The 22,992-nt window shown below is 44.3% G+C and overlaps 1 protein-coding gene across 3 annotated transcripts in view; it reads right to left on the reverse strand.

The window, feature by feature from the left end:
* Positions 1-898: 898 nt before the first annotated feature.
* Positions 899-22,992, reverse strand: part of Kctd1 (potassium channel tetramerization domain containing 1) — a 188,252-nt gene continuing 166,158 nt past the window's right edge. For all 3 annotated transcript variants that reach the window (XM_021214357.2, XM_021214358.2, XM_021214356.2), the window contains exons 3-5: positions 19,297-19,441; positions 5,326-5,631; positions 899-1,196 (exon numbers count right to left, since the gene is read on the reverse strand). In XM_021214357.2, the coding sequence (XP_021070016.1) occupies positions 1,038-1,196; positions 5,326-5,631; positions 19,297-19,441 (610 nt within the window). In that variant the 3' untranslated portion in view covers positions 899-1,037. The remainder of the gene's footprint in view (positions 1,197-5,325; positions 5,632-19,296; positions 19,442-22,992) is intronic.

Genomic DNA, 22,992 nt, shown 5'->3' on the forward strand with positions numbered 1-22,992 from the left:
TCCTCAAGGCAGAATGACAAAGCGCAGGAAACACTGGCTAAGTTGTGAGAGAACTGTCTAGAACAAATGGCTACATCCTTATCTTTTTTGTGCTTTTGACTTTAAAGCCAGCTCTAGCTGTTAAGACCACTTTTTGATGTCCGACACAAGAGAGAGAAGAAAAAAAAAAAAAAGGAAAAATTTCATTTTTAATTCATTCTCATCCCAACACGTGTGTTCTACACAGATCTCATTTTTTAAAACAGAGTTTATTGTATTTAATACATTATAAAATCTGAAAAAATTGTAGGAAAGCAGCAGGCTGAAACTGGAGATCTCTAGCAAGTAATAACTCTGGCCCCTCTGCCAAACGATCAGCATAAAAACAAAGGAAAGGTCGCGGCTGTGTGGTGGACAAAAGTGCCAGTCCTGTACAGACTGCAGTCCAGACGTCCTGTCTACCGAACATCCCGTGCGGTGTGCTCTTGAGTGGTTTTCTGAATTCCCTTCTGGTCCCTACCTGACCAGACTTAAACCTCCACTTGCAAAGAAACACCAGCCGAGGTGTTTTGTTTGTTTGTTTGTTTGTTTTAAAAAGAACAATAAAGAAAAAAGAAACAATGGATGGCTGCTGGCACTGAAGCAGTAAGGAGGCCCTGTCCTCCCTGCTCATGGCTTATTTACTGGACAGAGACCTCCGAGGCCCACAACACCCACTGCAGCGCGCTCTCTCTCTCTCTCTCTCTCTCTCTCTCTCTCTCNCTCTCTCTCTCTCTCTCTCTCTCTCTCTCTCTCTCTCTCTCTCTCTCTCCCCTTGCATTTCCTACCTTTTGACATATAGATATTTATATATTTATATATTTTTTTACATCTTGAGGATATCATGATTCCAATTGTTCCCATATGAATACAGGTGTGATTTCTAGTGGATATAAATGTCTTTTATTCAATTTTAGGTTCAGAGCTTGGTTTACGGTCCCAGCTGCACACAAATGTCCCTTTTCTCATATTGTTATTGGTTGTGTATGTTTTCTCTTTTGCATAAGAAATATGTCTGTTTAGTCCAGTGGCTCCTGTTTTATCCGGATGACTGAGGGTACTCGGGGTGTCCGCCTCAGTTCCCGTCGGAGGACATATTCACTGAACTGGGACGAGTCCACTCCTCCTCCACAGGAACCCACAATTTCAAATCCTCTTTGCTGCAACCGCTCAAGGACCTGTAAAAAAAAAAAAAAACCAAAATACATGTCTGCTTAGGAGCAGGGCATAAACACAGCAAAGATGTGTGCCAGAGCTCAATTCCTGTACACTCAAGAATGAAGTCAATGGTGTTTCATTAGACAGTATATCCCAAATTAAGCTATTTCTAATAGAGCTGTCACTCAGTTGAGGAGTGCTTACCCAGCATGTACAAGGCTGTGGTTTTGAGCCCCAGTGCTGCAAACAAACAAGCGGATACTGTAAAGGTCCTGTTATTTAACTCTGGAGTCAAATGCTAGCCGGGTCCTTGCATTCCGTAGATGTCTGACCCTCTCTGATGCAGGAAGCCAACCCTGCAACTCTGAGATAGGGAAAGTACCGGAAGCTGAGTGCACTTTGCTTCTCAGCAATGCAACAGATAGTGCATTGGATATAATTAAATTCCACATAACACAAAAGGAAAGGGGATGCCGAAGACCATAACTTTTAAAATAAACTTGTTTCATTTCTTTTCTGGAGTGGGGTAGACTGCTGTTAAGTAACTCCACAAATGTCAATAATGTGGGAGGCAAAGAGAGGAGAGCCAAGAGCGTGGAACTAGCCTGGGCTACGGAGTGAGAGTCTGGCTGAAAACAAGCCAGCAAAACCCTAAATACAACGAAGCAAAGCAACCCTAGCTCTAATTAATTCATTAACTGTAGCACTGGGAATTGAACCCAGGACCTTGTGTATGCCAGGCAGGCGCTCTACCACTGAGCTACATTTCTGGTTTCTTATTGTTTTTCATCACCAACTTTTATATGTAATACAGAAGCAAACTAATGTCCTGGAAGAGATTGGAAAAACAAGAGTATGTGCACCAAACATGGAAACCAGAGACTGAGAACAGTGGCAAGCCCTCCCCAGGGTAGCCCTCAGTTTGTGCAGGTGAATTAACTGCATATATCTGTGCTCATTGGCCTAAGCACCGGATGATGGGGCCCATCCCTGAGCCCACGTTCCAGGAGCTCTGGTGGAATACAGTGGTTGAAACCAGCTCTCTGAGAAGACGCTGAGGATGGAGTTGAACCCTGTGTGAGAGCTGCCTCAGTGTGCTTCAAAAGGGTCTTCTGCCCCATTAGGAGAGGACATGTGAGCGTGAGGAGCCATCAGACAGAGGAACCTTCTTCCTCCCCAGAGGCTGTCATACACAGACTGTGACCAGTGTCTGGAATGATCCTGCGCTGGCTTCCATGTGGTCCAGTGCTTGTTTCAATGCCATGTACACAACTTAGGAAGTAACTGTTTTTTTTTTTCCATTTATTTATTTGCCTAGATAGTCAATGTGTGTGTGTGTGTGTGTGTGTGTGTGTGTGTGTGTGTGTGTGTCTGTCCATGGAGGTAAGATGACAATTTATGGAAGTCATCTTTCTTCTTCTACTCTGTGGGACTCAGGAATTAAACTCAAGCTAACACACAAGACCTGGACTTATTACTAACTAAACAGCAAGTCCAGAGCAGATGTTGTCAGGTTTAGACACTTTTTGGGAATGTTTAAATAATTGAGTGTGGTATCTCATGCCCTGTCCCTAAATCTCTGTGTACTGACAGATGGGCGTCTTTCCTTGGTGGTGGGTAGAGTCAAAGCAGGGATGAGTTGGGCCTCGTTGAATGAGGAAGCTGCTTCAGGTGAAATGTGCACAGCTGCTCCGGCCAGCGAATCAGGCAGATGAAAGATGAAAGGTGTTCCCTGGCCAAGGGGTGGGGCTGAGATCTTCCTTGGCTCTGAATGCTATGGTTGGCTCTCTAGGGAACATGGCAGGGTGTGTGGGAGAAGAAGGGCTTTGAGGCTTCACAAGCATTAGAGGCAACACCGCCACTCAGGACTTACTCTGTCCATGTTGCCTTGTAGAGCCACTGCACCCCTCCAGGGGTGCCATCCACACAGGAGAGAATGCAACTGTTGGAACCTGGTAAGACTGGGCCCCTTTCTCTGGATGCTGGTGGGCCCGCCCCATGTCATATGAGTTTCCTGCTATTGTGCTCTGGGACGACTGCTCATACATTTTAAAAAGCTTAAAGAGTGTGTAACAATTCCTCTGAGGCAGTATGGCCCCTTGAGTGTTTCTAGCCTTTATTCTTGAAGAGTACTTAGTGGTGTTGAGAATGGAGCATAGTTAGGTGCTGTCAGGGTTAGATGGGCACTTTGCCACTGTTGACCGGACAGTGGACAAAGCCAGGAGCCAGTTCCAGGTCCAGAGAGGTGGAGGACTTTCGGCCTACTGCCTACAGAGCTCAGTATCAAAGAGTTCTGCTGGGAAGACTCAGGTGTACCTCTGACAGGCACACTGGCAAAGCTCACCTGTTAGAGTTGTTGGCAGGGGAGGAGGACTGATGCACAGTGAGCTAAGATGGAATCAACATCTATCAGCATCAAAGGCATACAGTACGTCCCAGGGTCTAAACCAAAATCCTGAATCCCAGCCCGTCGTTTTCTTCTCCCAAAGGCGTTTCCACCTCAGAACAGTGACAATTCCACTCAGATCTATCAGAAACGTGTAGAGCTTCATATCTACCGAAGCCACAGCCAGAAACCCTTGTGAGGCTTTTCAACTGTCCTCAGGTCATCGCTCTGTAACCTCCCTCCTTGCTGCTGCTAGAGCTTTCTCTTAGAGACAGGGTCTCATGTAGACAGACATAGACCGAGTTGGCCTTGGACTTGGTAATTAGCTGAAGATGACTTGAATTTCTTTTCTTTTACATTTTATTTTATTTTATTTATTTTATTTTTACATTTTATTTATTTTATTTTTATTTATATGCATATGCATGTCTGCTTGTCAGTATGTGCATCACTAATAACAGCATGTCGCCAAAGGAGCCCAGGAGAGAAGATTCCAGAGCTAGACGTGCAGGCAGCTATAAATCAAGCTGGGCTGACCCTGGCGGTCCTAACCACTGATCATCTCTCTAGCCTGACTTTGAATTTCTGATCCTCCTGCCTCAAACTCCCAAGTTTAGAATTATAGGTATGCACCACAGCTTATGTGTACTAAGAATCAAACTCAGTGCCAAATGCATGCTGGGTAAGCACTCTACCAACTGATCTACATTCTTGGGCTCTGGAGTATTTATTTTGAAACACAAGTTATGGTGGCTCACTCTTCTGCTTGGATTCCTCCGTTGGCTTTTGACTTGTCTCACATAATCAAATGAATGCAATGCAACACAACACCCCTATCCCCAACCTCACAGAGGATCCAGAGTGCTGACAAAAGACCCAGAGCTCTCTCTGAAGTTCACCAGGATTGTCTCCCATCGTCCCTGATGTCATGTGCTAGCCTATGCTCACTCTCTGACTCCCTTTCTTCCAAGTGGCAGCCTTGGCGGCCCTCAACGTGCCGAGGGCATCATCCTGTCTGGAAGACCACTAGGGACTGTGTGAAGGGCGCCTTACAAGGTCTGCACAGGGAGAACCTGCTCCCCAGCTGTTAGACAGTCAGAGGACACAGACCACGTGGATTCCTGGATCCTCTGAGAGTTCGCACCGAGTGGACTGTTAGGAGGAAAGTCTGGATGGAGGAGGTAGCCCACGTGAAGGTGTACTCCTAAGGGACACCTCTTGCCTAGGCCCCATCCTGCTTTTTTGCCACCATGAGATGAGCACACTCATCACACTCTACCACACTCGTCAGCCATGATGTTTTATTCACTATAGCTCAAGAAAGAGTGGAACCAAGTGACCACCTCTGGGACCATAAGCCAAAATATTTCAAGTTGTTTCTCAATTTGTTACAGTGACAAATGCTAATACAAGCACTGTGCCCCAGACATCCTCTTACTACTATTTGGCAGCATTTATGTTGGTTAATGTCTGCCCAAACACCACTTCTGTTCACAAACACAGAGCTGTTGTCTATTTTGTTCTTTCTGTATCACCTGCACTCATAGTAGGCACACACACTCACAGTATGTATATACATCTTAGGTGTTCAGTTAATACTTGTGGATTTATGGGATGGATGTGACAGAGGCTGTGAAACCACCTACCCAGCACAAGCACTGCAGATCATAGTTCCTCAGCTCCCTGGAGGAAAGGCGGCAGTGGTCGCCAGGTTGAGTGAGAGTATGAACTGCCTTGATGCCACATGCGACTGGATGCCTTACCTGAACTGAATTGAGGTGGCAGTAGCCGTTTAATGGAAACCTGATGACATGGGTTGAGTCGTGATTCCAGCCTGCGTTGACCGAGTTGCACATCACATCGCCGATCTCGGGAAACACTTCTTCTATCAAGGACTTGTCCCCACTGAGTGTGATCCTTTCTCCAAGGTCCGGGGCCACACGCACGACGAGGCACTCGCAGGGCCGTGAAAAGCGGCCAGTTTCCCTGTCCTGTTTCCATCGCTCCATCTCCAACAACATTGGCTGAAGTTGAAAGTATTTTGCCTCTTCATATAACAAAGTATAGTCCTAGGGGAATAGAAAGGTATTTTGAGGTGGGAAACACACATGGAAGGTACTGAAGACAGTCATGTTTTGTTTTCTTTGTTGGCTTAGGGAGGATCTTACTAGGTAGCCCGGTTTTGCCTTGAACTCATGATCCTCCACCTCACTCCCATCTCTGCAAGTGTTGGGACTACAGGTGTGTGTAACATGTCTTCCAGACATGACAGGACCACTGTAGTCATGAACTCAGAGTGGCTGGGAATGAATGCACATCCCAGCAAGGAGGGAGAAGGGCTCCTGAGCTCCCACACCTGGCTGAAGAGCTGTTGACAACTGATGGCTACAAGGAGAGGAAGAGTCTGGATTCTTTAAGGGAGTGGCCCCTGCTGGGTGGACATGCTGCTGAGGATGATCCCACATTCATGTGTTTGTGGACGGTCCAGATTGGACTTAGTGGGTTACAGAAACAGAAAACAATAAAACACCATGAGATTGGGGTACAGGTGGATTTATGCAGAGCAAGGAGTGGTGGAGGTGGATTTATGAGGAGTCACTTTATTTAAGGAGTGGAATGAACAAGATCAAAATGCATTATTACATGTAGGAATGAAAATTTCAAATAACTAATTTTAAGTGTTATATTAAAAAAGAAGCTGATATTTGTTCACTTTTGTTGGATTTCAATAATCAAATCTCAGTGAAAATATACAACACATTGTAAAGACTCAATTTGTACTCATTCATTCATTCATTCATTCATCATTCTGGCTAGATTCCTGTCAACTTATCACAAACTCTGAGAGGAGGAAACCTTAATTGAGAAAATGTCTCCATAATATCAGAATGTAGGTACATCTGTAGGGCATTTTCTTAATTAGTGACCGATGGGGGAGGGCCCAGCCCATTGTGGGTGGTGGCATCTCTGGGCTAGTGGTCCTGGGTTCTCTAAGTAAGAAGGCTGAGCAAGTCATAAGGAGCAAGCCAGTAAGCAGCATCCTCCATGGCCTCTGCATCAGCTCTTGCCTCCAGTTTCCTGCCTGCTTGAGTTCCTGTCCTGGCATCCTTTGATGGTGATCTGCGATGCAGAAGGATAAGCTACATAAACCCTTTGTTCTTCCCAAAGTTGCTTTGGTCATGGTGTTCCACTACAGCAATAGGAACCCTAACTCTGACGTTCATGCCTTTTTGTTGATACAGGGAATTGAGGGTTCGTATGCAGGCCCGGCTAAGTGCTTTTCATGAATCAAATCCTCAGATCACCTACGAAATCAGGCACCATCATTATTCCCACTTCACAAATGAAAAACTGAGATGCGAAAGGCTTCACTTTCTTCCTTTAGTTCAGAAACGCCTGCAGTTCAAGCTTGATGGTGTCGGTGGGAATCCAAACCCAATCCTCTCTGATGGAGGACACACGGCGGGGGTAGGCTCAGCAGCAGATACACTCCTGGGGGCCTTCAGTCCTTGTCACCTTCAGTTCTCATGGGAGAGATTAGGTGGAGGCAGCGACATAGCCTGGGGACAGGCTTGAGTGGGTGTCTGGAGTGTGCACGCAGCTTTTGCTTATACTGCTGTGTTGGTATGTGATGGTTTAGGCGAGGCTGGCAGAGATTTGGAAGGTTCTCACCCTGCCCCTGGCCACCTGTCAGTGGTGTCTCAGAGATGTAAACGTCATGCAACTCTGACTCCTGGGAACTGGGTAAGAAAAGGGGGACTTGTCCGTTTCTGAAAGACTGAGGCATGGGTTTTTTTTTTTTTCCAATTTTTATTAGTTATTTACGTCATTTACATTTCAAATGCTATCCCCAAAGTCCCCTATACCCCCCCATGCTAACCTACTAACCCACTCCCCCTTCTTGGCCCTGGTGTTCCCTTGTACTGGGTCATATAAAGTTTGCAAGATCAAGGGGCCTCTCTTCCCAATGATGGCTGACTAGATCATCTTCTGCTACATATGCAGCTAGAGACACAAGCTCTGGGGGTGCTAGTTAGTTCATATTGTTGTTTCACTTATAGGGTTGCAGACAGACCCCTTCAGCTCCTTGGGTACTTTCTCTAGCTCCTCCATTGGGGGGCCCTGTGTTACATCCAATAGCTGACTGTGAGCATCCACTTCTGTGTTTGCCAGGCACTGGCATAACCTCACAAGAGGCCACTATATCAGGGTCCCTTCAGCAAAATCTTGCTGGTGTATGCAATAGTGTCTGAGTTTGGTGGCTGATTATGGGGATGGACCCCTGGATGGGGCAGTTTTTGGATGGTCCATCCTTTCGTCTCAGCTCCAAACTTTGTCTCTGTAACCCCTTCCATTGGAGTTTTGTTCCCAATTCTAAGAAGGGACAAAGTGTCCACACTTTGGTCTTCGTTCTTCTTGAGTTTCATGTGTTTTACAAATTGTATCTTGGGTATTCTAGGTTTCTGGGTTAATATCCACTTATCAGTGAGTGCATATTATGTGAGTTCTTTTGTGATTGGGTTACCTCACTCAGGATGATACCCTCCAGATCCATCCATTTACCGAGGAATTTCATGAATTCATTGTTTTTAATAGCTGAGTAGTATTCCATTGTATAAATGACTACATTTTCTGTATCCATTCCTCTGTTGAGGGACATCTCGGTTCTTTCCAGCTTCTGGCTATTATAAATAAGGCTGCTATGAACATAGTGGAGCATGTGTTCTTATTACCAGTTGGAACATCTTCTGGGTATATGCCCAGGAGAGATATTGCTGGATCCTCCGGTAGTACTATGTCCAATTTTCTGAGGAACTGCCAGACTGATTTCCAGAGTGGTTTTACAAGCTTGCAATCCCACCAACAATGGAGGAGTGTTCCTATTTCTCCACATCCTAGCCAGTATCTGCTGTCACCTGAATTTTTGATCTTAGCCATTCTGACTGGTGTGAGGTGGAATCTCAAGGTTGTTTTCATTTTCATTTCCCTGCTGATTAAGGATGTTGAACATTTTTGAGGTGTTTCTCAGCCATTCGATATTCCTCAGTTGGGAATTCTTTGTTTAGTTCTGTGCCCCATTTTTTAATGGGTTTTTTTGGTTTTCTGGAGTCCATCTTCTTGAGTTCTTTTTATATATTGGATATTAGTGTTCTTTTCCTCAAGCTTTACACAGATGGCCTGAATAAAAGTCCCAAGCCTATGGAATAGGTTCTCAAGTGCATACAGAAACTGCTGAAAGAGAATGGGGTCAAGGATGGAACGGAGAGGCAGCACGAGAAGTGGGGTTGACAAGCAGGCCAATATTATGTCTCAATGTAGCTATGGTCACAATCATCCCTGGGTGTGAGATAAGTGGGGACTTGTCCAGACACATTGCCTGAGAGTGCTTCAGTCAACTGACAAAGTCATTGCTCCCTTCATTCCAGGGCCCCAGGCTTACAGGAGGTGCTTGCTATTCACATGAAAGTCAGTTCCTTAGGTATGTGGCCTTGTGCCTCTTAGATGAAGGGACAGCTCAGAAGCAGAGGATGGCCCATAACTAACTCTGTCTCTCTGTCTCTGTCTCTGTCTCTCTCTCAGCAGTAACCACATCAGCAGCTTCATTTATGTCTTCCTGAGAGAGCAGGGAATGGTACAGTAGTTGGTACCACTGACCTCTCATTGGACAGTTCACTTTCCACATTGGGAAATGGGCTAGGTGTGAGATACCGTCAGGGCCCACATCTTAGCAGAATCTGATGCTTCTTCACCACCTCACCAGCAAAGGACCCCAAGGCTCTGATGATTCTCCTTGCACACAGTTCTGTTTGCATGACCTCTTGACCCTGGGGGACATGGTTTGGTTGTAGGAAACTGGGGTTTAGCTGAGGTGTGTCCACTCTCAAAGTAGGGCAAAGCCAAGCTTTGTACTTTTACATACCTAGAATCACAACATTTTTGAATTGGAGGTGGGAGGATCAAGAGTTCAAAGCCAGCCTAGGCTACATGAGACAGTTTCAAGACATAAGAACAAAAGAACAACAATAAAAAAAACTTAGGGACCCCATGTTCAGCCTTAAGGGTAGGAGACAGTAGACCTGGGTTTCTGCCTGGCTACCCAGGATCCTCACTCCAGAGCATCACCACTTTTAAATTATAATGACTGTAAGATACTGACATAATATACTTATTAAGATGAGAGTTCTCAAGGAGATTTAAAAACATAGTGGAATGCTTGGGGGATGCAGGAAAGCACGGGTTGTGGAAGTATGAGGACCTTAGTTCATTCCCAGGACTCAAGTGAAGAAGCTGGGAAGAACTTGTCACCCCAGCTCTCAGCAAGTAGACACACATGGGTCCCCGTGGCTCACTGGGTAACAAGACCAGTGAGATTCCCTGTCCCAATGCCAAATAAATGGATGTGAACAGAGTCCTAAGGAACAACACCAGAGACCGACCTCTGACCTCCAAGTGAGTATACATGTATGCGCACATGAACACACACACCAAAACCCGGAATCGATAATGGTAGCACTTGGGAAGTTGAGACAGGAGAATCAGAAGATCAAGGGTCAGCCTGAGCAACTCAGTTAGATCCTGCCCTTTATAGAAGGAAAAGTTAAATAAGGGCTAGGGATGTAACTAGCGGTGCAGCACTTTGTCTAGCATTTGTCTAGTAAGGCCTTGAGTTCAAGCCCTAGCATTGCAACACACACACACACACACACACACACACACACACACACACACACTCACACACACACATACCCCTCCCTGAAAACACCCCTGCTTGCTTGCCCACACGGTGCATTACTAACTTCTGTGTGAGGAAGGATCTGTTAATGCCATGGGCTTCCTAGAACCACTGGGCCTTCCAGCCAGATAGAGATGCTGGAAAGCGCCTGCTTGCCCAGCCTTGATCCCAGGGAGAAATCGGCCCCCTACCACTGAACAGGAAGTTGACTTTCTGATAAAGCCCGGCACTTACAGGGTTGGCAGCTTTGGTTGGCAATGTTAGAAAGACCTGAATTTTCTCATGCTACCAACTATGCTTGTTCTAATTCTCTCTGGAATTATGATAATTTTAAAAAGTGTTTTTGTTTAAAAAGTATAGGGGCTTACTGTGACGTTTCCACACACACACATTTCTCTAGGCTGGGGCTGTCCTTGCCCCTGAGCTACTCTCTCCGTACCTCCTGCCCTCTCTGACTGATGACCTTCCTCCCCCACACACGGTGCGCCCTCTGCTTCCATTTCTCTCACATTCCCTCAATCTATTCAGACCTCCGTCCTCCCAGAAGTCCTTCTGTTATTTATCTCCCCCCTCCCTCTCTCTCTCTCTCTCTCTCACACACACACACACACACACCCTGCTAGATCCTGCATCTGAAACAAAATGTCATATGTGTGCTTAATTTGGCTTAACATAATGACTTCTAGTTCTCCTGCTACTTGTATAATTTTGTGTCTCTTCACATTTCTCTTTCAAATTATTATTATTATTATTATTATTATTATTATTATTATTATTATTATTATTGTGTGTGTATTGTGTATGTGTGTGAACCAATGTGGGACATGATTTTGTGTGTGTGTGTGTGTGTGTGTGTGTGTGTGTGTGTGTGTGAATCTGAGGACAATCTTGTGGCATCAGTAGGTTTGAGGATGGAACTTTATCAGTTCTGTGATGGGCATCTGGACTGGCTGTGCATCCTGGCTACTGTGAAACATTCAGCATGGATGAGCAAGTACCTTGTAAGCTGACATAGGATCCGTAAGCTACTTTCACAGGACAGGTAGAGCTAAATCACATGGTATTGGTCCCCTAACCCCACCTCCCTTAGGCACCTGAATAGTGATTTCCATAATGTGATATTTCCACAGTGATTTCTACCAGTGTGACTTGACACTATTAGTACACACCAGCCCCTTTCTCCCCACATCCTCACTACCGTTTGTTGACAGGCATTCAAACAGGGGTGAGATGAAACTGTAATTCAAATTTTAACTACATTTCTCTGACAGCTCAGGATGTTGAACATGATTCCAAAACAGTATCTTTTATCCTGTAAAAATCCATTAAAGTGCATAAAAACCTGATTATAAGACCCGGAACTCTAAATTTGCTAGAGGAAAACACTGCAAGATGTGTAGGAAGGACCTCTGAGAAGGATTCAAATCATACAGATGTAACCCCAAGAACTGACCAGCAACATTGCATGCAGTCAAAAGATGCTCACAGCCCAGAAGATAGCAGAGGCAGCCATGAAGTGAAAGAAAGTCTTTGCCAACTGTACACGTGACAGAATTGGTAAAAATTTAAAAAGTTACCCAAAACCCATCAATAAAAGGGCTGATGAAGCTGGGCCTGGTGGCGCAGGCCTTTAATCCCAGCACTCGGGAGGCAGAGGCAGGCGGATTTCTGAGTTCGAGGCCAGCCTGGTCTACCAAGTGAGTTCCAGGACAGCCAGAGCTACACAGAGAAACCCTGTCTCGAAAAAACAAAAAAAAAAAAAAAAAAAAAAAGGGCTGATGAACTGGGTAGATAATCCTCGAGGTAGAGAAACAAATGGCCAGAAAAGCAGAAAAAGTATTCCACATCCCTAGCTCTCAGATACTGTGTTCTTACCTTTTGCTAACCTGACCCCCCAAACACTGCAGCCTGGCATCATACAGGCTAAAACTAATCTTTTGACTCTTGCATTTGTTGTAGCCCTGAGGAGTTTCATTGGCCACCTGCACTTGACACTGTTGATATGCTCCCTAACACCCCAATAGCATACAGCACTGAAGGTGCCATTTAAGAATGTCCAGGACAGTCGCTGCTCAGTGAGAGCTTCTGTCACCATTAAGGACACCATGTGTCCAATTGCTGCTGGTCAGGATGAAAGAGGTGAAGGGAGAGAGCCAGGTGGCTGGAGGCGGTACTCCCTTCTTTGTCTCTGCTACCAGTCTGCATGCATGAGACGGATGGTTCATACTCTACCACTGTGGATGCGACCTTCTGACACTGTGAGCTAAAATAAATCTTTCCTAGCAAAGGTAGCAAATAAACACCGTAATGAACGTAGTTCTTGTAGACCTGGTCAAAGGCTGAGTCAGAGTCTACAGTGGCTTTTTAAGAGTTGTTCTTTTGAGCAGCTCTAGCAGAAACCTATTCTTCTGGCTTTCCAGCTTCCAGAGGCTACACACAGTCTGCGGCTGGGGGCCTCCCAGCATTCCTCCTCTGCCTTCGTTGCCTCTCATCCTTTTCTGACTCTGACCTTCCTGTCTCCTCTTGCACTTATACAAACCCCACACAACACAGCACACCCAGGCAATATGGGATCATCTCCCCAGATCAAGTGTCTAAATAGCAAAATCCTTGCTTGCCATGTAAAGGAGTTAGGGTTTGGCTGCCAATGCCTCTGCTTCTCCCACCACCCCAATGCAGAGCACATCCACTCCTGGCACCAGCTCTCTGACTTCCCTTTCCTTATAGGCGAATGGTCTGGATCCTCATATGGTGTTTGGGAGTGTTCCGAGATCCTGCGTGATTAACCCCACTCTAACTTCCATGCTATAGGCTTTGAATTTGTTCTAACTGGAAACCTTAATTCCCCCTTCCAACGTCTTTCCTATTGCAGAGTCATGCAGAACCAGGCAGTTTGTTCCTATGAGAATTATTGTGCAAAGTAACACAACTGGGCTAAATCCAGCCTTTTGCGGGACACAGGCAATAAGTCAAGACTCTGGACTGGCTATGAAGCCATCGTTCTTTACAATCACAGGCTCACAGCTATGGCATTCTGTAGTGGGCTTGTTGGAAGGCTACAGTTTAAAGTGGGATTTAATGGGGGCAGATGGCGTTCTGGAATGGGGTCACATCTCCAACCTGCCCAGGCTTCTCAGTCACTGTTTAGACCTTAACCTCTGTTTAAAAACTGAGGGATACAAACTCCATTAAAGCTGTTTATCACTCTAAAATGCTGCATCTACAGAAAAGTGTGATATATTTCTCCATCATGTCTCAAAGATGATAGAGCTGACGGGGTGGTAAGATGTGGCAGGGCTTGAGGCCTTGCACTGTAGATAGCAAATAAATAAATATATAAATAAAATAAACAAGATCAAAGGTAATGAAGCCACAAGGACTTGGGATTCCTCTTTGCTGACTGAATCCTAACCATTTTTTCCCTCTAAATATTTTAGAAATTACCATGAAGCCTGGTCATGGATAGACAACTCAAGACCACACATCACTTGGTCTAACGCTTGAATTCATTATCATCCTCTTCTCTTGGAATAATAGAAACAATGGCTGTTTTGAGACTTCTGGCCTTGCCTGGTAACATCCGAAGGATTTCTGTTATGAAGGAAGGGTTAGAATGCTCCCTACCCCTTCATCCTGAGTCCTAGACGCATCCTGTGGGCCTAGCATTGAGCTGTGCCAAACCACTGGGCATCCTTTCCTCTCTTTTAACCATCCTGGCTGCGCTTTCATTTATCCCAAGGCTCTGCCTGGTTCCCAAGGAAGAGGCGTTCTCAGTGCTGCATGGAGGTGAAGGGTACCACTGGAGAGGAGCTGAGCCATACTGATAGCTCACCATGCCAGCATGCCCCTAAGCACTGGCCAGCCCGGTCAGGCATAGGCCCCTCTCTCTATACCATTATTTTCTAAGAAGACAGGTTTACTTTGGCCACTCATTTTCTTGGCAGGCCCATTCTTTTGTTCATTTGTGTGTTTTTCTATACTTCTTAGCACACATTTTTAGGTTTTGCTCACTAGAGAACTTCCTACAGAGTGAAGTCAGTCCTGTTGGCTGCTTTCCTTTAGAAACCCTGGCCCCATTCTTTAGCAGGCCTGTCTGATTCCATGAATTCAACTTCTGCTTTGAGAGTTTTGCATGGCTTCTTTGGGGTTCTCTGCTCCTGGGCTTTACCCCACTGGCCTCTTAAATCTTTTGAGAAATTTCTATGCTCCCTTTCTGGTCTGACAATGTCCTTTCTTTGGCTTGTACAGACTGAACAGCTTCAGTCTCTTCATCCCAAGGCAGTAGATGGAGATAGATCAGAGATGTCAGTGCGGCAGGGTGAGCTCCGGCTGCCATTCATCCCAAGGCAGTAGATGGAGATAGATCAGAGATGTCAATGCGGCAGGGTGAGCTCCAGCTGCCCAGGGGAAGATGATCCACACATAGAATTTGTTTTCTCTCGCTTGTGAGTGAGGAGCTTTCAGTGTAGCAAGTGGAGAATGGTGAAGGCTGACATGGGAGCAAGAACTCCGTGCCTAGTGCCCACTTCCCCTGACAGCTCAGCCCCTACTCCATTAAAGAGAAACAGTTTTTCATAGACTCACCATGTCTCAGTGATTTTAACTTCTGAGAATATCTTTTCAATTTTTTGAAATTTATAATAACTTTCTGAGATAGGAAGATGGAGAGCCCATTTTATAAGTGAACTTCCCTAAGACCTGGAGACAAGTGCCTGAGCTGGCCCACCCTCCCTGCTAAGTGAGCAGGAGCCACCACAGACAGTTCAGAGAGCAATGAACTGTAAAACCTCACTCAAGGTGTGGTCAGGTAGCATCTCAGAAAAACTCCTTGCACAGGTCATTTCTGGAATCAACCCAGGAAGCTACTATGTGGTTATGGTATTACACAAAATAAAGTTGGAAAGTTTTTTTTAAAAGGAATAGGTCCAGAGGGTCATGCTAGGTTCTACCATAGCTCCCTTTGGCTGACCACTTGACATATCTGGAAAGAGGAATCTTCAGATGAGGAGGAACTGCCGTTATCTGACAGGTCTCTGGGCAAGAGGGCCCACCCTACTGTGGGGAGTGCCATCCCTGGGTGGACGGTCCTGAGGGTGCATGAGCTGAGCACACTAGAGGAAGAAAGTGTAAGCTGCACTGCCCTGCCTTCTCTGCTCCGTTTCCTGCATCAAGGTTCCTGTCCTGGCTTCCCTTCATGAGGGACTGTGAGCTGTAAGCCAAGCAATACCCAAGTCACTTTTGGCCATGGTATTTACAACAGTAACAGTGATGCAAACTGTTGTAAAGGTTTTAACATTGGTAATCTGAGCAGTGGGAATATAGTGCATAAGTGTTTTTTTTCCTTCTTTATACTTTTAATTTTTTTATAGTAAAAGGATGCTTCTCTAAGATTAAAAAGCATTAGAGTTTTGAATACAATGTAGATAGATAAACTAGGCCTGCTGCATAGTGGATTTGTCTAAATCTAGGAAGGATGGATATTCATAGAGATCAATCTCAGCCTCAGCTGTTGCCAAAGAAGATGTTGAAAATAACAAGCGGGAGGGAGAGAGAATCTTAGGGATCCTGACTAATAAGCACAGAGTTTCCGATTGCTGGGGTGTTGGGAATTACAGTCACACAGTTGTGTTTGTATGTAGGGTCTGAAGTAGCAATAAGCAAATCACTATAATTGAGGATGGGATTATGAGGAAGGGAGGGCAGCAAAATCCACATGAGACACTCAGAGAAGTTCTGCAACTCACATACAAGGAGAGCTGGCTTTCAGTGGAAGCCAGGACACATGCTTCTGAAATATGAAATTATCAGAATTGCTAAGTGGGCATTTAGCACAGACAACATATTTGTCGGACTGGATTTTAATGGGGGCAAGACACTAGTACTGTAAGATTTCCTGTACTTATTCCTTCAGCATTGAATGGCTGGAGCCAGAAGGAAGCAGTCAGCAGACATTCCCCCTAGCAAACCCGTAACAGCAGTCTTTCTAGGTGAACAGGATAATGTCCCATCTGCCATGGTTGGAAGGGAAATTCTGGCATATTGACTGTTCACATGGGTATCTGCTTTTATGATTCGTATGAATTGCACTGCATTTTATGGTTTAATGTCATCAAGGGCCACAGAGCTGAATGGCCACCTCAGCTCCAACTCTTCTTCCAGCTGTTCTTCCTCAGTTCCGGAACACTCCTTGATGCCCATCACCCAGCAGTTCCAGAGGAAGCAATTCAAGGTCCAAGATACATGCGTCTCTTTTGACAAGTTTTTTGGGCCCCCACCGTCACCAAGCTTGGGCAATGATCAACTAAAGGACATGTTCTGTACTTGAAGTTGATAAGCAACAGATATTAGGTTCAGGAACACCCCAAAGGTATGGTGAGGCACCTGGCCCAGTCCTAGGTCACTAGGGCAGCCCCCAGGGCATGGCCTCTGGAACTGGCCATATCAACATCAAATCTGATTGTTCTTGGGGTAGACCCATGCCTCCCATGGAAGTTCATGGTGGAGGGTTAAGCCAAAGTATGTGTTTCAAATACTGAGCTCCTTTCTTGGAATATGGTGCCAATAAAAACAAATGGCTATATTTATTTTCTAGCAGTAATTCCCAGTTTGCTATCTTATGGTTACCCTGTTAGAAATGGGAGTTATAAATGATGACATTATATAGATGAAAGCTTCCAGTTTTTAGTTTCGTCCTATATGACTTTAAGAGAAGTGGGTTGCGTATTGATACTCAGCATCGGCCCTCCTGGAACTCCTGTAGCTATGTAAGCGATTATCATGAGCACAGTGTACAATATCCTTTAGAAAAACATATGTCTCTGTCTGTAAGAGTATCATCATGCAGCAGCTAGCCAAGCTAGTGTAGCATACTTAGGATGAGAGTCAAGGCGGTATATGGCTGGAATTTACATCTTTGCTTAATTTATGTACTGCCTGTGTGGGATTGTACATGTATGCATGTGTGGATATAGATATGGAAGTCAGAGTCAATGTTTTCTATCAATCTCTTTGTTGTTACTGTTACTGTTAGTGTTGGATAAAAGGTCTTTCACTGAATCTGGAGCTCATCATTTTAACTAGACCAGCTGACCACTGAGCCCCCAGGCCTTAACCCTCTCTGTGCCTCTCTGTGCCTGGCTTCTCTGCTATAAACCTGCAGATCTCAAATTAATACGGGGCTCAGGGGCTCTTCCTTTATCCTCTTTTTTTGAATTGGAAGCAGTGCACATGTGCGAAGGATTATTAGTCAAGTGGGAAAAAGTACTCAGGACTTACTTAGGGCGTGTTTGTTCTACATGAAAATACCATGCCCCTTTAATAGGAAACTGAGGAGAGTAAGGAGTGGTGGCTGTGGGGATGCATGAGTCCCCACACTTCTGCAGGGGACCTGAGGAAGACTCAGGAGCTGAGGCTCCTGGGCCAGCACTAAGCTCTGAGGGGCACTGGACAGTGCTCACTGCAGTTCCAGTTCCAGGATCTTGGTTAACACATCACAGCTCTGAAGTGTGAACTACTTCTGTGTGTTAAGAAGATTCCATTTCAGATACTCACAATATTCATGACGTTTTACTTAATTAGAAACACATTCCATATCATTTGATAACTTGATATTGTCACTGAATGATAAAGCTTCAGTTTTTGCCCTATGTATCAACAGATATAGATGAACCATGCTCTTTAAAATTATTCCATAGTATGGATATTCTATATTATTTCCAACCACCTACTGTTTTTGAATTCCTTTTAGGTACACTGTTTTCCTATTATAAACATGACTAGCAGATATCCTATGGACACACATGTTGATATGCTTATGTAAATATTTATAGAAGATAAATTCATAAACATAAAATTGCCAGACAACATGCATGATTGAAATTTTAAAAGCTATGGCTGAATTATTCTCCAAAAAGGTTTAATCATTTTCCCTACCTACCACACTGTATATCCCCAGTGTCTATTGATCTTTACAATTTTAGTCAAACTAATGGATTAAAAACTAGTATATCATTTTGTTTTTGTTCTTTTGACATATAGAGAGATTGAATATCATTTTAAATATTTACTGACAAAGTCCTTTTTCTCCCTTTGGGAAAATCTTGTTTATAGATAAAAAGTTTCCCCTAGATTCTTTATATACTTTTATAGATTTGGAGGAACTCTTTTTTATTATAATATTAATCTTTTATTGCAAATATTTCTTCTACTAAGACAGCTTTTATGTGAATATGATCTCTGCTTCATAAGGATGTTTTAAAAAGTCCTTTTGTGTATGAAAAGTCTTAAATATACCCTTTCTCAAAATAGAAATTCCTTTTAAAACACACCCTGCACACTTCTCATCTGGTGTATTGCTTCCTGGACATTACAATTTCTGTTTTGCTTTTGTTGTTGTTGTACACTATGACTGATTCTTGCTATTCCATAGGCAGCACATTGACTGTAGCGCATTGATTCGGAATTTAGATGTTTTAATTAGCTCTCTATTAGCTCTAATAGTATTCAGAATTAGTTTTTAAAAATCTCCTATTTAGAGAAACATTACCAACCATAAAAATTCCATTTCCATGTATTCCCTTTTAATATAAACACTTCCTATATGCCCCTCTGTTCAAAGCCCACTCCTGCAGGGGTTCTCCTGCTGTGCCCGATGTGAACACTTGCTACTCAGTTTTAAGGGAACAATTCTAAGACTGTCTTGCTGATAGTAATCTTAGATTTCTGGGAGAAAAGTGTTCATTGAGTTAAGAAGTTCCTTTTACACTCTAGCTTGCTAAGACATAGCAGAAATTAAATTTGAATATAACCAGCTTTTCAGTTTACTAAAAGAGGACTATAATTCAATTATTTAGATAATGCAAGTGCTCCTGTATCCTGTAACATCTACATGCCACACGCTCTGCTTTGTGAGGACATGCCAAGGTGCTGCTGAAGATACTGGAGTTGGAGCACATCAAAAAAAAAAAAATCACATATTTATTGTTAACACAGATTCCCTCACCTTGAAATCATCAGGAATGAGGAGTTTTGATGTTCGTAGAAAATTCAAGATATATCTGAACATCTGCCCGTCTCTGTCAATGAAATAGTGCTGTTTGAGACTGTCCAGAACAATGGGCTCTGTACCATCGAAGAGTCTTCCGATTCTGTGATGAAAGAGAGGGAAGAGCGGAGAGAGACAGTTAGATCAACTGGCCGCTTCTGCTTGCAGTCACTGTCAACGGTAGCACTTCTGCAGAGCTGCCCATGGAAATCATCTGTTCAGCAGCAGCAATGGCCTCTGAGAACTGGTCTCTGCTGGACAAATATCTTAGGGTGAGAAAAATGAGACTTGTCTCAGGTGTGTTGAGACATGCGCCTTTCTTCTCTGCCTCTCACCTGCAAAGGGATTTATTTATTTATTTATTTATTTATTTATTTATTTATTTATTTATTTATTATATGTAAGTACATTGTAGCTGTCTTCAGACACTCCAGAAGAGGGAGTCAGATCTCTTTAAGGATGGTTTTGAGCCACCCTGTGGTTGCTGGGATTTGAACTCTGCACCTTTTGGAAGAGCAGTCGGGTGCTCTTACCTGCTGAGATGCAGTGTCCCTGGCAAGAGGCTGTCACCCTGACTGAAGAACTCACCTAGCTCCAGTGGTACTTACCTCTGCTGCCTGCAGAGTGTTACTTCTCTTGTGTGTTCTTCGCCTCTTAAACCCATTATACTTTAAAAGGTGTTCTGTTTTAAAGAAATGGGTTCCAGCACTTTCCCAACTTCTAAAAATACAGTAGTAGAGAATGCCAACATTTATTCTAAGAGGGAGCAGATAGCCAGCTAGTGACACTGAGCACACAGAAGGCAGAATCATGTGTCCTTTACCACAGTTCACTTGACCTCTCACCAACAGTATAGCTATGTGTATTGCTCCATTTTCTTAAATACTTTTTCTCCCTGATATCATAATATGCTTGTCTCAGTTTTGGAGTTTTAGAATATTATTTATTGCTATAAAGATTATTTTGAAATAATATATCATCTAATTGAATGTTGAAATGTGACAAAGGTCACAAAAGAATCAAGTATTCTACCCCTTAAACATGATAAACCATATTTTCCGCTCCTCTGATGTCAGTCATGCGAATTTTTGTTTCACTTACAAAATTTTAAAGATAATTCTAAAACTCATATCCTACCCAAAGGTGGATCAAAGGAAGCCAGAGGAGGGCTGCACTTCTCAGATGGTAAGTTTTCTTTGTTTTCTCTGAGCTTTCCATGGACTGACTGTACTGATTATTTGGGGTGCAGATTACAGTTACCCTGGGACTCTTTCACAGTCATTTCTCATGGACACAGCAAGCAAACCGACAAACCCACTGAGTCTCTTCCATGTAGGCGGTCCAGGACAGCCTGCTGCAGGACAGGATAGAAGAAGACGTGTCTGCCTCTTATTGAAACGTTTAACTCTTCACTTAATAGGATGATAAAGGCATGCTTGACAGGGAAAGAAGGGAGGCCAGATTATCTAAGTGCTTTCGGGAGGGAGTCCTTCTCTGTCCCCAGCACCTTCACATGTAACACATACACTCTGCTCATCTTAATGATGAAGATATCTGCTTGAGAGGATGAGGAACCAGCCTGACTAGTTGAGTAGCGATGGTGGGAGGGTGGTTGGCTGCTGCTAGGAAAGGTGGCTTCCTCCCACCCGTGAGAATCAGGCATTGCCACTGAGCAATGAATGCTTTTAGGTTTATGTAGTTTCTGTCTATATTTGTTAAATAAGAACTTTATAGTAATGAAGTTTAAGCACCTATACTGATTAATTTAGGGGTGTGAAATCAGTATCAACATTTTCATCAATTTATTATACAGAGATGAAAAGTGTTTTGTTTTAATTTAGCTCTCGTGGTCTTGCATACGAACTTTGAAGTCTGCACAGGAAGTGCACAGACACAGGATGGGCCACCAATATGCTCGACTGAGAGGTGCAGACGGGAGCTACCCGCTCCTCTATGAGGAGAGTGCAATAGGGCTATGGCTTGCTTGGCCAGCCACGCACGGCCTTCCTGGTATCTCCACTTCTTTTTTACAAAATTAGCTCATTTTTAAAAATAAGCTTTTAGTCCCTCCTGGTTGATGAGAAAAACCCAATAAGTCATGGTGAGCTCAGAAAGTACGCAGTAGCTGAGATATTCTAAGAGAGTTAACATTTCTATACTTATTAACTTATTAAAAACATATTAATAAATTAACTTATTAATAATATATAAATATAGGTGTAATTATCTATCTACTAATTTACTATGCTCTACCCAAGAAGGAAAAGGGACATCATTGGCTTTTGACCTTTGCAAGTTAGGAAAGAAGTGTCCCTGAGATAGCTTCTAGGTTGTAAAAACCAAAACGGGAAATGTGGCACAGATTCAACAAAAGGTATCATGGGAAGATGAAAAATTAAAAAGAGAGACAGAGAGGGAAGACAGGTGAGCAACCCAGCCCAGCCCAGCCCAGCCCAGCCCAGCCCAGCCCAGGCAGAATCTGAAGACATCATGGCCTCAGGCAGGATCATGGGCAGTGAGAAGCCTTTAGGGAGAAACAGGAGGGATTGACCACTACAGCAGAAGTGGAAAGCCAGGGCTGCAAGGGGCAAGAAGACCCGAGTCAAGCATCAAGGCTCGCATCCTTACAGATACCCACTCCGGCCCCCCCCACCCGCACCCTGCCTTCCTCCCCATCAATGGCCAAGTCACCTGCTTCTGGCCTTGGAACCTTTATTCAGATCTATGATCGTGAATGTGGAGGAGCACTGGGCAACCAGAACCAGAAGGGAATAGGACCACTACCGGGACGGAACAAGTAGGGTAGGACTGTCCCCAAGCAATGGGAACTAGCAAGGGCCAGGCTGATGGCCGTGCTCCCAGGAGTCCGGGGGCAAAGAAGGGCAGAAACCCTTGGGTGGAGGAAGGGCTGTTTAGGGCAGGAAGGGCTGTGGAGAAAGGGTTAGGGCTGTGGAAAGAATGTGAGAGGGTTGTAAAGGGTGCTGGGGCCCTGGACACACATTCCTGAGCAAGGTGAAAGCCCTCATGAGAGGAAGTTGGTTTCCTACCTCAGCACACACGTTACAAGTAGAAGAGTGCAGAGCTTTACTTTCTGCAGACCTTAAAGGAGGAAAGGTGTAAAACAGCAGAAGGGGAGGGAAGGAGGTGCCAACAACCATCCGATGTTGTCTCCGGGCGGTGGGTTTGCAGATTGGGAGATTTTGCTGTGGAAAAGTATTGTTTGACTAACTAAATAAAGGGGGGAACCGACAGGGCCATATTTCTCACAGACATATGAATGGAGTTACAAATCACCCTGCAGTGCTGTGTAAACGTTGCTGCCTGGAAACTATGTGGGACTGATTACAGTGTACAGACCTCGGAGAACATTCCTGGTTTCCAACTGACCAAGACCAAGCCGGCTCCAGATGATATATGGCTGGGGGTTTCTTTCTCTCTCTTTTTAAAATATAAATACGGTGAACCAAAGGGTAATGCTGAGAAAGGCTTCCACCATGTTTTTTTTCTTTTTTTCTTTTATTATTATTATCTTTATTTATATTACAAATGCTATCCCGAAAGTTCCCTATACGCCCCCCCAGCCCCTGCTCCGCTACCCACCCACTCCCACTACTTGGCCTAGGCCTTCCCTTGTGCTGGGTCATATAAAGTTTG

The sequence above is a fragment of the Mus pahari genome, chromosome 15, assembly GCF_900095145.1.
Source record: "Mus pahari chromosome 15, PAHARI_EIJ_v1.1, whole genome shotgun sequence".
In the NCBI taxonomy this organism is placed as follows: Eukaryota; Metazoa; Chordata; class Mammalia; order Rodentia; family Muridae; genus Mus; species Mus pahari.